This window comes from Vanessa atalanta, chromosome 7, assembly GCF_905147765.1.
Source record: "Vanessa atalanta chromosome 7, ilVanAtal1.2, whole genome shotgun sequence".
Classification (NCBI taxonomy): Eukaryota; Metazoa; Arthropoda; class Insecta; order Lepidoptera; family Nymphalidae; genus Vanessa; species Vanessa atalanta.
This window is the reverse complement of record NC_061877.1, coordinates 4,715,906-4,732,102: the sequence shown is the minus strand read 5'-3', so window position 1 is coordinate 4,732,102 and position 16,197 is coordinate 4,715,906. Positions and strand designations below refer to the sequence as shown.

Below are 16,197 nucleotides of genomic sequence, written 5' to 3'. Positions count from 1 at the left end.
TGTATTTGAGTAGAGGTCTTATTGGCTGAAACTGGGCTCTTAGCCCAGCAATGGGATTATCAGTGGCTTTTCAGTGGCTGATACTTTTATTATATAAAAATACTAGCTGCCCCGTCCCAAATTCGTACATTTAAAAGAAGAATTAAATCCCGATATTTTTTCGGCCAAAGGGATATAGGTAAACATTCGCCAACCGATATATTCGACCGTACTGTACTAATGCACGGTGCATGCATGCGCGCTTAACACGCCTCGTTTTATCACACATTTATTGAAATATCTAAAACTACGAGTTTCAAAGCATAAAAGCAACATATTTCTACAAAAATAATATTTTATTCATTTTAATAAGGATTAATATTTTACAACAATAAAAAATAAATTTTATTACAGTAATCGTAATATTCCCCTAGTGTTATTTAGTACATAAAAACAAAACTTACCTCTTAATTATATTGTTATAATTCCATTTTTAAAAACCGCACGAGGTTTTATAAGTATAATCCTAAAGTATTTCACAGGAATATACTTTTGTAAACTTTATCGCTCTTGAAACACTTGAAATTGCGTTCTCTATCGCGTGAATTCCTAGCAAAAGTTTTTTTTTTTTATCTTACGTTAGTTTATTAATCATTTATTGCGAGAAATACTAGACTGACTTCGAAAATGCAACGCTAACTTAAAACTTACATCAGAAAAGATAATAGGTATAAAACGCTAAAAATAAAATATAAAACGACTATGAATCCAAAAAACATATATATATATGATACATAAGAAGACTTCATAAAACTTCTACCAGAAGATGCATCACGTTTCGGAAAAGATTTTAGTATATAACATTTTTATACAAGTGGCAGTGCACACTTTAACCCGCTTTAAATTTACTCTTTTCTTAACCAAAACACCAATAAATGGAATCTATCGAAGAATCTCTCTCTATCTCTCCTCATATAAGCTGGGGTTGCTTCTAACGAGGCGTGACGATCTTGCGAGCCGGCACAGCGAGGGTTATTTATATAGAAGAGTTCATTCCCTGACTGTACTTGCGTCCGCGTTTGGACACCACTGTCAGTTACCATCACGTGGAGTGGTGTCTTATGCCTACCCAGTTAAAAAAAGGACGTGACAAGCGTATATTTTAGAATATGAAAGATATATATTACGTAAAAATAAAACACAACATCAGGCTGTTAATATTTATTGTATCAATGATACATAAACACAATAATGCTGCAATTAAACTTATTGAGAATTCACTTACATTATATATACTTAATATATTTACTTTAACAACACATATATTAAGCAAATAAACTAACACAACGAGTACTTATATTCAACTAAGCACATCCAACTCCTAATAATTATTTTCTTTGTAATACTTACACGTGACACGTCACACTTTCTGTACTCGTTCTACGTTCGCCGATTTAATTGTTTTCCTCCAAATCCTTCAAGAAACATTATATTAGTCTACAATATAATAAAAACTAATATTTCGTCGTTACATTATTTTTTCACTAATGCTCATAGACAATGAAGCTGTCAGAAAAATCAACCATTCCATACATGGCCCATGCACCACCAACCTTGGGAATTAAGATGTTATGTGCCTTGTGCCTGTAGTTACACCGGCCCACTCATCCTTCAAACCAGAACACAACAATACTGGGTACTGTTGTTCGGCAGTAGAATATCTGATAAGCGGGTGGTATCTACCCAGAAGGGCCTTGCCCAAAGCCCTACCACCAAGTATAAACACCAACAATAAAACATTCATCATCATTAACCATACTAATCGACTTTATATATAAAACGTGTTTCTATGTTATATAGAATTTAAATAAAAAGAGAACCTGAACGGAACGTGATTTGGTTTCGCTAGTAATAACAGTTAAAATAAATTGCCACGTGGTACGGAAAGTTCTTGCCGATTTTAAAACGCAACAAATTCATATTTTAGCTTATATTTATTAAATAAGAGACGAAATGATTCAATGACTTGAACAAGTGCTTATCTATCGAATACTGCTTATACGAACTCAGACAAGCAATACAAAGTTTTTATTGTTAAGAATATAATAAGTAAAAAGTAGTACAATTGTCTATGTCTAAATCTCATTGTCTTTGATAAGTATCTATAATATTGGACAATACGCCAGAAAGCTATATTAGAGTAGGGTCAATGCCGGTAGACTCGGTACTAATAATCAGTAGCTAATCACGACTAAGAATTAATTAGTGATAATTATACATTTGTATTTAAAATTAATCTTATGATACTCTGCCACGTGTCCATATGAGATCCAGCCCGAACATCGATTAGATCAGCGTGATTAAATAATCTCCATACAATCAAGAGGATAAACCTTTGCCCACAAAGATACAGGAAATCTGTATTTTAGAATATGTCTTTTAAAAATCGACACGAACTTCTCATACCCCCTAATATATGCTCTTGAATGAATTAAAACAGAGCTTTAAAACGAGTCCAATTAATAAAATTAAATTAATAATTTGACGATGGCATATCATTAATCTACATGATATTATATGATTAATAAATAACTTTAAATGATTTGTTAAGCATTTAAAAGTACGAGAATTTTGTAAGATTTTTGTAAAGAGCTTTGTGATAAGTTTTATAAAAATATTATCTTCTTACATTACAGCTGTAATTCATTAAAGCGCTTTCAAGCACTTTTAGTAATTATTAGCAATGCAACGCTTTAATGTTAAACGCAGCTCGCGAACTCGGGTGTTTTGCTCAAAACTATTTGCATTATGATAATTTTTATTACATTAGCATTATTAAAAAAAAAAAACAGTAAAAAGAATATCACGATAAAGTAAATGAAATATAACCCAAAAAGTCAAGTAAAATATTTCTATGCAAAAATCAACAGGCTGTGATTTATAGAAATTTAATAAATAAAATGATTTCAAATTCTAAAAATAAAACAAGCAACTGACATTTTTTTTCATGCGTATAAATTCATAAACAAGCTTATTGCTTTAATAGGAATTTTATATATTTAAATAAACAAACGTTTGGACAATGAATTTATATAGAAAGAATAAAATAAAAGCATCGTGAGGAAAAAGGAAAAATGAGACTTTCCAAATCAAGTCAATAAATTGTATATAAAACAATTTCGATCCGCGCTTGCCAACAAAATTAACAACAAAAATCTCTATATTTTCTCTCGAAAACGTAATAAAATAAAAACTTTGAACATTCACGAGTTAAGGTAAACACTCACAGTGGGATCGCAGTCGGCACAATGCCACGAGTAGCCTCGCTTCTTCGGATTCTTATTCAGAGGCGGCTCCAAGCAAGTGAAGTGGTAACGTTTGCTGCACTCGTCGCATCTGAATACAAACAATTGCTTGCTCGAGAACTAGAGGATTCCAACTATTCGTAACTCGTCGCTTAACTTAATAGATAGCTGGGAACTTGGCTACGTGTGTGTTTCGCGATTAGTTTAAATGCTAATGTAGTTGAGATTTGTCGTAGGTTTCGTTGAAAAATACACATCTCTGATACATTATACCGTTGTCTTCCTGCCTTTGCAATAAATATTTATTTAGATTTTACTAATAACTATTATAATATCATTTTGAGAATTTTACAATTCTATTTATTTATTTTTTAAACTTATGTATATATGCAAAATAGTGCAGTAAAATCGTTGTTATTTTTCGTATTATTTTTCGAGGAACTGGTGGATTCTACGTTGTATGTTATCATGTTAATTATTTCGTACAAACGCAAAACAAAATGCAAAAGATCTCCTACTTCTGATTATATATTAATAATTTCTAAATTCTATCACACTATTTTTTAATACTCTGAGTATTTTATAATTAGAATTTTAAATTCGTCAAAATGATATTCTGTTTAGAAACACATACATGTGTATATGTGTCTAAACAGAACTACGACACGCAATATACACAAAAATATTCACCTGACGAGGTTGGTGGTGTCGCCGGGCTGCTGGCACACGTCGCAGTGCGTGAGCGGCGGCAGCGCGCTGGCGTGCGGCGCGGCCTCGCCGGCGCCGCCGCTCCTGCGCACGCGACTCTCACGCGAACGCTAGCCGTCAATTTTTTTTACTCACAGTTCGAGACATGCGTTCTAATTGGCACCGGTGGTCGGACTTTGTTACGTTACGTACGAGCACGTTTTAGTTGTAACGACTCTCAGTCACCTACTCATAAATAGTCATATTTTTCAGTACCTACTATGTTTCGGTTTTAAGAGTGCGTCAGTCTAATTATTGGTACAGGGACGAAATATCTCATTTGTTACGGTTAGTTAGATGGTTAGTTGGCTAATTGCAATCGTTCACATATTACCTATCAGAATCAATCGATCAAATAGCGACGAATACGACTTATTAATCACCAATTATACCTACTGCTAGTCCGCTTCGAAGTAGCTGCTGGTACACTTGGTGGTGAGTGTTTAGTATATACATTGACTTTATAGGAAGCATAAGTCATTCCTATCATTCATATAAGTTTTATGAAAAAATCTATGACGTCACAACCTTTGCGCCTATTACCCTAACTGACACGCCTACCGCCTGCCACCTTGTAGAACCTCCCGGTTCTTTGCTATGAGTTTCACCAGACAGAACTACTAGTATTATTATTTATAATTCACTGAATAAATTATTAATGTATATTTATGTGACGAATATTATTATTGTTTATTTAATTTTGCTTTTAATCTGAATTATTTGTTATTTAAATCATTTTTATATATAATATTACTAACAGAAGTAAAAACTACGTTAAATGTAATATAAAATATCCATTGATTAACATTTCATTTGCTTAACATTACCTGGAATGCTATGGATATGTAATTTCGGATTTAGATATGGATAAAAATTACATTTTATCGTTTTCAGATACGTATACAAATACAAAATTCTCTCGGATTATCCAATTGCTTCGGACAGTTCCAGTTACGGATGTTACATTGAAATATTATAAAACAAAAAATTGACAAAATATGAATTTTACTTTATTTGTAGTCTATTTTTATGATTGAAAATAATAACTGAAAAAAGTCAAATCTAAAATAAAAACTAAATAAAATTAGCTTTCGTTAGATTTTCGTTTCGGATATCCAATAGTTACGAATACGAAGCTCCATAACATCACTAGTTTGAACCCCAAGGAAGGTGTTTTAGATGTTATCATAGACTACGTATTATAAAGACGATCGATATAACATCGTTAACAACACTAATTCACTTCTAATTCGACACCTTTAGAGAATATATTAACTATTTATTTAAAAAAAAACTCTTATATAAAATTAAACGAATAGATACTTTATCAAATGTTCATATACATAAATACATCATAAAATATCGTATTCTGCCGATCTGAAAGCGTTACGTGTCAAAATTGTCCAGATTTTCATAATTACGTAGCCATTACAATACATTTCAAATGAAAAGTCAAAAAGATATCCAAGAATACATAGAGCTACACATCTCTGGATATTTTTAAGCATTTCGTCTCGTCCATTGTTTCGTCCGCGTAACAATACGTGATGCGATAACAAAAGATATCGCAGACCCCCAGCCTTTGCGAATGTAAAGTCTAATGTGCCAAGTACGTCTTTAGTGAAACTCTTTTCTCTGGCATTTTGCCGTATGAATAACGTTTAAAAGGTGAACGTCAAATTATCAACTTCTTTACTAAACGGAACAAAAAATATAGGACAATATACACTATTTCTTCAAACATATATTCGTATTTTTGATTAGACAACCAATAGATAACATTAAACACATTTTGATTTGTAAACTAACATAATCAGATAACGTTCAGTCTTAAGTCATTATATTCATATTGAATATTCGAATGATTATTTTACATAACATAATAAACAATATTTCATCGTTATAAACATGTAATTTAATAACAATAAAATACTTTTTCAAATAATCTATCTATCAAACTTTTGATACGACGAGCTTCGAGACAGTCCAAAGTCTGCAATGCTGTCTTCCATGTAAAAGTTCTTGTTTCGTTACTAACTGAGATAACGCTATTTCATACAATATAACGTATTATATAATGTATTTAAATTGTGATGCCGTCATCGGTTAAGATCTTTTTTAATCTTTTATTAATTACAGATTTGTTAAAAATTTTATTATGAAATATGAAAGTCCCTGAAGTTATTCTCGAAATTAAAATTAAAGCGAATGTAAGAGTCAAGTGGAGTAATGTTATAAAGGTGTATTAATCAAGAACTGTTTTATAGTGTACAATATAGCTAATACCAAATCGCGTGAAATATATAAATCTAATTATTCATCATTACTGCTGCCGTAGAAATATAGAAGATTATTTTATAATTGTTGAAAAGAGTAACCATTGAATCTCTAGCAATTTATTCTCGGTAGAATTTAAGACACATTTAATATAATCTTACAAAATTACGATGAAAGTGGCTATTATGAACCTATTTGAATAGATTTTGATAGAATTCAAATAATAATTTTATTATTATTTTTACATTCTTATAATACATCGGATGTGGTGAAAATTACCTTCGGTTTTGATATCGCAACCGGCTCGATCGGTTTTTCATCCTGATTGGGAAGCTTGGAAATAATAGATTAAAAGTTTTTTATCGGATATATTTTATAAAATTTGTACTTATAAAATACCTATTTAATATAAATTTGAAACATATGTTATTTGTCATATACTCACGGATGTGTTAGCGAGGGGATCGGGAGTCGTCGGAGTCGCCGGCGGCGGAGACTTCGGCGCTTCGTGTTCTGCTTGCTGCGGACAAACATACATTTTTAAACTATTACATTCTTAAAAAAAGGTTTTATTATATATTTTTAAGAAATATGTAACTTGCCTTGGATAGTTTCTTAATAACGGCTGGTGGAGGTCCGTCGTTGCTGTCCGTGGGAACGTAGAACATCTGCGTGTCTAGAGACCCGTCCGGTTTGGGAATAGGTTTAATCTGAAAAAATAAACTTGTTAGTATAACATATAATAAATACAAGATTATAATCAATATAAGTATATTATTATTTTCATTTTTAATTTACTTCAAACGACTATAAGAATCAAAAAACCATGCCAAATCTGGCAAACTGTAAGCAACGCCAGGCAACACGGGGAGGAACCGGCTTAGTACCAACTAAGGAGGTTTATTTTTCCGAATTTAAATATAGAGATATAACCTATATCTACACACTCTAAGAAAGAATTAAGAAAAAATAACAAGCGAATAAAAAAAATGCGAGCGAATTAAAAAGACAACAATATTGTTAAGAATTGGAAATATGAAAATAAATATCCATTTAATTGAGAACTATACCAAAATTTAAATGATTCTTACGCAGGCAAATTAGCTAGTGACGAGATATTTTATTTCAATTACACAAATACTAAATAATTATAGTACCCTGGTGTAAATATAGCTGCGATTTTTCAACAAATACATACTTTGATTGTGATCCTAGGATGCGGAGGCTCGGGATTCTCCATATCTTGCGTCTTCTTCTTCCTCTTATGCTTATGGGACTTCGAGGGCGATCGCATGAGATCGGGCGAGTAACGAGATCTGTGTTTCTCCTTTCTTCGCTTCCTATTGGCTTTGTACATCGCGATGTCCGACGACAAATTAGCCAGGGTGTTCTCTATCGAGCTCTCGATAGCTTTACTGTCCCTCTCCTTGGAATCGTTGAGGAGCGCTGAAAATGATAAGTTTTGCGAATAGAAACTCGAGTCTTTCGGCGGAACGACGTTCGCTGAATCGTTCGAGTGTTCGTTGTGGGAGTCGTTGGGACTGTCCGCGACTATCGGAGTGATGGACATGAGCGGCGTGTTCGTGAGTATGGGCGACGTGAAGCTGCGTTTGTGGATCTTCTTCGTCGATATCTCGCTTTCGCCGCCCGATGTCGACGAGTAGTCCTTTTTAGATTTCGCCTTCTTCTCCTTCTTCGATTTTATTTCCGAACTTTCGTTTCCGTCGCTACTGAACTCGAACGGTTTTATGGTCACTTTTATAGGCGAAACGTTTTCTGAAGATATATTAATCTTTGATTTCTCCACTTTGTGTATTTTTTCGGGTTTAGGCTTCGGTGGTGGAGAATTCGGGACTGAGCCTGGGCTTTGGGGTTCAGATATTATCGCACCGTCTTTGCTGTAGCGAATACGAGACCGGCGTGGAACTTTCTTTTCCAGCACTTCGGGTTCTGAATCTGATGTTTTGTCGCACTCAGAACATTGCCTGATAAAAAAACATATATTATAAATTTTTTTTGACTATTATAGAAATTAAATTAAGACAGGCAAAAATAACAGGTGAAAAATAGTAGTTATAAATATTAGAAAAAAATATTTCCACCAAAACTTATATCGTTTGTAAAATCTTTTCTAATGGCAAACTTTGCAACAAAAGTAGTTAAAAATTTTTGAAAAAAGATTATTTTATTAGACAAGAAGCCATATTTTTTTATGTATTACCCAAAAAAACACTCAAAATAAAATTTAACGAATTCCGCTAAGCGATACACTCAAGTATAAAGTGGATGTAAATGACCAGCGAGGCCGAGACCCGAGGAAGCAGCAACTCACCAGCCGTAGAGCTTGCTCTTCTTGGGCGGGCGCTGCAGCGGCGGGCGCAGGCAGTGCAGGTGGTAGTGGTGGCGGCACGTGTCGCACGCCGCCATCAGGTGCTGCTCGCTGCTGCGCGCGCACACCGCGCACTCGCGGGCCAGCGCGCCCGTCGCTGCGCGCACGGGCGTTACACGAGTGCGCACGCGCGCACGCGACCACACAATGCGGGCGCGCGTGCGCACGTGCGCACGGCGACACGTTTTGTTCCAATTTTATACACCGATCGAATAAGACGATCTATTGATCTCGAGTGCCTTGTATTACAATGACTCATTCGGCCGTCGTATCAGTAACCGTACAGGAGAACGAGCACAACAGGACTAACGTTTTTGCATACACAGTGCCAATATCTTACTTCTATAGACTTAATTGAATTAAAGAAATTGTGTACAACACACAAAAAAAAATTACGTTAATATTTAAACGTTTGATATTATCATATGTACTGAGTAAGATATTTTTATTTATCACGTGTAATTTAAACTACAATAAGGTAAGTTAACATGCCATTAGTAATAATCAAGTACGGACCTTCTAACGAAGTAGACAGAACTTTTCCTTGGCGAGCGTCCGGGTTGTCGCTAAGAGGAAAACCAACGCCCATCTTAAGTGCAGCCGCGGTGGGTACAGATATCGACCTGCTGGCCCGCCCACCATACAGTACGCCCGTAATAACACGCGCTTGGTTCGTATCCGAATACGGGACGGCAAGTTAAGATTTGGCTGTTGAGGGCTCTCTCCCGTCATTTATCTGACTGTTTTATGACATTTACAGGGAATTACCAAAATTTGTACTTAAAGAGATAGAACCCCCAAAAATCCTCAATGTCAACTTGCCATCCTGTATAAAGTACCATTTGCATATAATTCTGAACATTTTGATTTGGTTCATTTAGGATTGATAGATTCATCTTATAGATAAAAATAATCAATTATCAAATTTTCACGAAACTATAACTGTTAATAGAGATTGTTAATATTCCATAAATTTATTGATTTTAAAAGTTTCAAATTTACATTTTAATTATTATTACACAAACTTTAATAACAAATTGATTATCGACAAAATAAAAAAGAACTGAGTAAATTTTAAATCAAGATTTAAGTGTTTAGGGTATAACTTCATAGACTATCAAATCATAATCAAAATAATTCCATACCGTTTGTGTAATTGCTGTGGGGTCACTTTGGGCGTGGATCGAGGAACTGTAGGCGGTATGAGTGGCTTTTCTTCCATTATGGTTGGTATCGTTTTCTTCGGTGATAAAGCTATAATCGCATCGTATATTTTCTGAAGGCCCTGCCGCGTGGACGCTAGCTCTGCTAAAACGTCTGTATTCTCTTTTGATGCCTATAATAGATCGATCGACTTATTTGTTTTGACACGTTTGTCGGTCTAGACAGATTTTGAAACATACGAAATAACTCAGTAAAAAGATAAATAGCGGCGTAAGTTATGAAGTGGCGATACATGTTACTCTGATATATATTTTTATAAGATTATTAAATTTGTAACGCTTTAAGTGTACAAAAAAAAATCCCTAAAATTAAATAAGCCCTCAAAATTCAATCGTTGTCTTTTGATAAAATTAAATCAGGGTTTTTATCCATAATATCAGCCGTCAATTTTTTATATTACCTCGTCATAATCAGTCCTTAGTTTCTCGTCGTCCACCACCAACTTCTCATTTTCCTTAGTAAGCCTCTCGAGGGATTTCCTCAAGGATGTGACGCGAGTGTTCCTCTCCAGGTAGTAGCCGACGAACTCGACGGAGAATGCGGGCGGGACGTGCCACCGCCGGGACACGTCCTTGAGAGCCGCCATCTTGGTGAAAACGGATGTGTTTGAGTACAATGAATGCCTGTGTCCTTGTTTGAAGTTCAAGCTTGCTTCATAACAAATTTCATCGGATTCGGTTCAGTGGTTTAGACGTGAAAGAGCAACAGGCTGATTTTCGCATTTATAGTATAAATGAGCATTATTTACAATTATTAAAAAACGAGATGAATGGCATTTAAAAAATAAAGTAAACGGAACAGCGCTCAGAAAAAGTCCCAAAAAAATGGACTCATTTAATGATTCTGTAAGTGTATATGTGTGCGTGTGCGTGTAAGTGTGCGTGTGTGTGAGTAGCAATGAGCGCGCCGGCAGACCTGCGCGTCCTGGAACTCCAGCGCGTGCGTGTCGACGCCCATGCACTGCGCCTTGCGCTGGAACTTGCGCATGGCGCCCGCGCTGCTGTACACCATGCGGGCCATCTTCTGCGTCGGCACTGCGGACGCCCAGCGCTCGTTATACGGACTCGCGTTAATGGCACAACGTGTCTCACCGGTGAGGTGCCAGACTTCAATTTTGTAAACACTATTTAATAGCAGTATACAAAACAAGCAAGGTGTCCCTCTAATGAAACTCTCTCTTCTCCAGGGGAAGGTTTGAAGGTTATTCTACCGTGCTGCTTAATTTCGGATCGGTGTAGCAGGTTTTCCTTCACCGCCAAACGCAATATGAATTATTAACATATTCACAAAATAATCACATAAAACTTAGTAGAACTTATCTGGGCTTGAACATTCTACGGTTACAATAAACATATTAATACTATATCGAGTACACAGCACAAATGAAAAAAAATACTTGAGAACATGTCTGAGTAAAGGCTATCTATACGAGTATGTCACTGGAACTCAAATGGAGCAGACGCCTTCGCATCTATGGTATTGAAGAAGTATCGGATTGTCACCAACGCACCGCAGCTGCGACAATTGACTATCAACTATTACATAATTTAGAATACGGGAAGATTATAATACTTTTGACTACAAGACAATGATTAGTTTGTCAATTCCTGTGTCAGTGCCTTTTATACTTATAAATATCAACATAAAGTACCAACTATGTAACTATTAACAGAGGGTAAGACTTACGATAGGTAATCGATAAGGTGTAATTTAAATATGGAAAAAGGATAGTAGAATATGACAATGCCATAATTCATGTTATCTACTGGCCACTGTGTGCTACTGAGCTATTAATTGATAAATACTAGTAGAATACAAAAAAATTAACTCTTACAAAATGATCACTATGTGAGTCATCTCGTTCATTGAATGAACGAAAGAACAGTAAACAGAATAATATATATCTGAACTAACAAAAAGTGACCGATTACTGATTAGGAAAATATGGTTTTCCTATAGCGACTCGAACGGTTGCTATCAAGCAGACATAAAAAAATGTATACAAAATGTATATAGATTAAATATTGTACCCCAAGGTGGATTCCTGTTTTCTTTCTGCTGCGAATATTTCTTTCTGTACTTGATTAATTTCCGCTGAATCCTTTTCTTCTCTTCCGTACTTAGTTTATTTTGCAAATCCAATTTTCTATAAAAAAAAAAACAAATGTTTATAACATTTATGTGAAAAGATATTGGGAATTAAATAATAACATTTATACTGTGCATTTTTTCCAACAGTAAAATATTATATGAGTGACCTGCCCCGCTTTGGGTGAAATTTATTAATAAAGAAAAGTACTCAAAAATAATGTAGCTTTCTTATCAGTAGAGAAAAATAGAATTGTATCATTTTACCTCTTTATTATATTAGTATGGATTTGCTTTGTCGGTTAAGTGACTAGCTTGTCTGAGTACATAACAAACAATTTCGGCTTTTCTCGGTTATGCCATTAAAGGCTATTGGGTATAACCCGGTGTTAGGTAATGGGTTGTGGTTACCTCCCATTTTGTAGGTCAAATCCGCCTTAGAGACCATAAACATTAAAACATCTTTTTGCTACATCATATAAAATTTCATTTATACCAAGCAATGTTAACATCACTTAAATAATTTTTTAGCGCAGATCTATCAACAAATAAGATCTCAAACAGCAATGTGACGAATACCTTTTCTCCGTCCTCAGCTGCAGCGCCAGCCAATTTCTCTTGCGTTTCTTGACTAGTGCTTTGTCTGAATGCAAGCGGCAGTGCGCGTAGAAGGGATCCGCTTGTTCTGCTTCTTCTGAATGCGCCTCAGCTAATAGTCCTTCACGTTGTCCACTATTATAACAAAAACATAAACTATAAACTTATTTATTTTTTAAATGATTACAAATAACACATATCTGGTGAGTGTTTGGGCAATATTTTATATTGCATTGAAATCAGTATTATGTAGATAATTTTTTTTCGATTTTTTGGTCATTTTATACATATAACTGCTTTTGACACTTGACACTCGCCAAACGTTATACTATTTTACTAGTATGCGTGTAGTAGCGACGCGTTTTTAGCTTTGACAGTATAGCTAGACATATAAATAATTTTAAAAAAGTGTAGCGTTAATACTTATTGACTTTCAGGCAGGATATATTATATATATTTGTATTTAACTGACATAACTGTATGTTGGAATACTTTCTTGCCGGTTCCTCACGGTAGAATCTACACCCCGAACCAGTGGTAACTTTACGTTTAATACAGTAATTTAGAAATATTATGTCATTGTATATTATACACTGGGGACACTGACCAGGTGACGTGGAAGAAGGTCTTGCAGAGGCCGGCGTCGCAGCCCACGCACACGCCGGTGCGCGCCAGCGTGGCGTGCGCGCACAGCGCACACGAGCGCGCGCCCCACCGCGAGTACGCCATCTCGAACAGCGTCACGCCCGACAGCCGCTCCACCTGCTCCACACACTCACTCACCACCAGCGCGCCTCCCACCGACCGATATTGGTGTTTGGCAGTCGACTAGCTTATAATTACCTAGGCGAGCCTTTTAGAACTTTTGTTCTAGGATAAGAACTCTTGTGAGGTTTATTTCGACGAGCTTCATCATTTGATAATATTATGATTCAGCAAAGATTTTATTTAGTATAATATAAGGTAATAAACTGGTGATACATAAATCGAAAAAAATATATGGTCTGCAGAATTAAATATAAGATGTAATACCTCTGAGAATGCTACTCCTGGCACATAAAGTGCACACACGAGATGAACCCATGCACCGACTTCAGTTTCTTTGAAAATACCACCTAAAACGAAAATCATTATAAATATCAAACTCATACTCTTTTATAGGTGCACTAAAAAAAACAGATTTTTTCCTTTTTTAAATCCATTTGTAATGTACTTATACTTTTATACATACAACATGTTGCAAAACCATTAAATTTTAACTTTATTATTTAATTTAATTTTTTACCTTTATTGGGGCACAGTTCACAATTAGGATCTGTGACACCCGCTTTGCAAGCTTCACAGAACCAAGGTTCTGTTGATGCAGAACTGACTGTACTTGATTCACTTGTTACATCGGAAACTCCATAACAACCTAAAAAAAAATATATTTCAATTTCCTAGAGTATTTTTTTTTCTTATTTTTTTATATTATTTTATTAAAATGCTGAAAAATTTAACCAGGAAAGGCACATTCGTAAGTAAATAGACCGTAAGTATATAGATTATTTGTAATTGACATACAAAAATGATTAGAATAAATCAAATTAAATAAAATATTAATATGGGACACTTAAAAGATCAATAAAATATAACAATCTAGTCATTGATGTAAAAATATAATATCACAATGAACTTGAATTGTTGTTGAATAAAAGTAAACATTATAATATACCAATGGCTGCTTTTTAAAAAAATATGTTATAGAATGAAAACAGTAATTGTTGTATTAAGTTTGGAAATAAATTAAATTTTATTATAATTTATATTTTCATTTATACTATCTTTAATTGGAAGTGCACATGCTGCATTCAATTTCAGCTGAATCAGGTAGGTGAATCTACTTTCAAATTGGTTTACAAGATTTAACTAAATAGTTTAATAAGGCATAAACTTAAATGCTTGTAAAAATACAGGAGCCGTTGCTATAGCAACAAAGTTGTTTACATAAGAAATATTTTGTATGGTTTAAAATAAAAGAGTAATAACCTTTGGTATGTTATTTTGGAACATAATATCTCTTAACTATTAACTCATCTGTATAAGAAACTGTTTTATATAAAATTCAAATAATATACCTTCATGCACAGTAACACCACAGCCATCACATTCAACAATTTCATTAAAATCATCACTTCTTGAGCCAAGGCAACCCGCACAGATCATGACATTGGCTAATTCTGGAAACTATAAACAACATTATAAAGCATAATTTATCTATAATATAACTTCTACGAGAACAGTCTTTTAACTATAAATACCTTAAATTCCTGTAATTTAGCTTTCTCAAGAAGATCTGTAACACTCATCTCTTCACCGAGTTTGCCTGTTGTGTTTTTGTATTCATCTTCACCGTCTGTTTCTGATTGTTCATCAGAGCTACCACTATTTGCATTTTTTTCTGAAAGGTGAATAATAATATAATAATTATTTATTTAAATATTTATTTTAAATTTAAATTATAATTGAACTGGCTCTTTAGTCTTTCTAGCTTTGAAGTCAGGCGAAGCAGCATTCCAGTTTTAAAACTAGTTGTGATTACCATGCAGCACTTGAACCTCAGTTGTGTAGGATTTCCATCCTATCAAATTGAGATGAAGCTTTATAATATGAGAGGAAGCACATGAGTGCAAGAAAGTGCACTAGCACACACTTACACCATATCAATATTTAATATACTATAAAATTAAAATATAAAACTTGTTTCATACTTTTATCGTCATCGTCGGTGTTTATAGAATAGTCGTCACTTTCCTCCGGATGATCTTCTATTCGAAAATCGGAATCGTCAGAACTCTCGCCCTCGCCAAGATCGAAGTCCAATAAGGATTGTGGCTGTTCAACAGGCTTAACCTTACGCTTTGCAGGACCTCTAGTCTCTACAATAAGTATATAATTAACACCGGCTAGGAAATAATCACCATACATCTTATACGCTTAAATAAACAAACACTTACGATTATTCATTTTTTTATAACACGTCGCATTAAGGAAAAATTCTATAACTTAATAATGCGGATTATGATAGGGTAAAGTTTACCTAAACATAATATTATAAATTGTTAACATGAGCAATAACACATTACATTAAGTACAGCTAGCGAAATTTTGACAGAAAAATGTTCTCACACATTCGTATAACGAGAAAAGAATTAAAGCTCAGAGATTGGAGCTTTGTTGTGATTATTACTAAATCGCAACTAATATTAGAAATTATAAACTTTATTTATACAATTTTTATTAGTAATATAACTAATATATGACTTGATGTACACTAATCCTAATTTTAAGCATTACAGATTATAAAATATATTTATTTATTTAAACATACTGTCCGCTATACACATTGATGTCATCGTTTTGTTAGACTTCGTTCTTCTAGAGATCAAATTATTTTTATTAATTATATATAATTTGTAATAAAATAGTTGACTTGTTTGAAATAATTAAAATATTTATAAAATAAAAAACAAATCTTGATTACAAAATAAACTTTTTAATTAATTGAAATACAGGACTGACATACATAACAACAACTATTAAGATAATTTC

The 16,197-nt window shown here is 34.1% G+C and overlaps 1 protein-coding gene across 3 annotated transcripts; it reads right to left on the bottom strand.

Annotated features, from left to right (window-relative positions):
- Positions 1 to 1,185: 1,185 nt before the first annotated feature.
- On the bottom strand, positions 1,186 to 15,912 carry LOC125065234 (PHD finger protein 14). Of its 3 annotated transcripts, XM_047672740.1 has the most exons (20): positions 15,603 to 15,912; positions 15,357 to 15,524; positions 14,907 to 15,046; positions 14,724 to 14,832; positions 13,892 to 14,020; positions 13,639 to 13,721; positions 13,214 to 13,368; positions 12,589 to 12,741; positions 11,952 to 12,067; positions 10,837 to 10,955; positions 10,322 to 10,507; positions 9,843 to 10,033; positions 9,214 to 9,320; positions 8,641 to 8,794; positions 7,507 to 8,293; positions 6,911 to 7,018; positions 6,754 to 6,828; positions 3,975 to 4,102; positions 3,267 to 3,375; positions 1,186 to 1,454 (listed from the first exon to the last, which is right to left on the bottom strand). In XM_047672740.1, the coding sequence occupies exons 1-20, from the start codon at positions 15,610 to 15,612 to the stop codon at positions 1,434 to 1,436; spliced, it is 3,048 nt and encodes a 1,015-aa protein (XP_047528696.1). In that variant the 5' UTR covers positions 15,613 to 15,912; the 3' UTR covers positions 1,186 to 1,433. The 3 variants fall into 3 exon arrangements, with proteins under 3 accessions (XP_047528696.1, XP_047528698.1, XP_047528697.1); XM_047672742.1 differs by lacking the exon at positions 8,641 to 8,794 and having other exon boundaries at positions 7,507 to 7,754; XM_047672741.1 differs by lacking the exons at positions 1,186 to 1,454; positions 3,267 to 3,375; positions 3,975 to 4,102 and adding an exon at positions 6,521 to 6,641.
- Between the last annotated feature and the right edge of the window lie 285 nt (positions 15,913 to 16,197).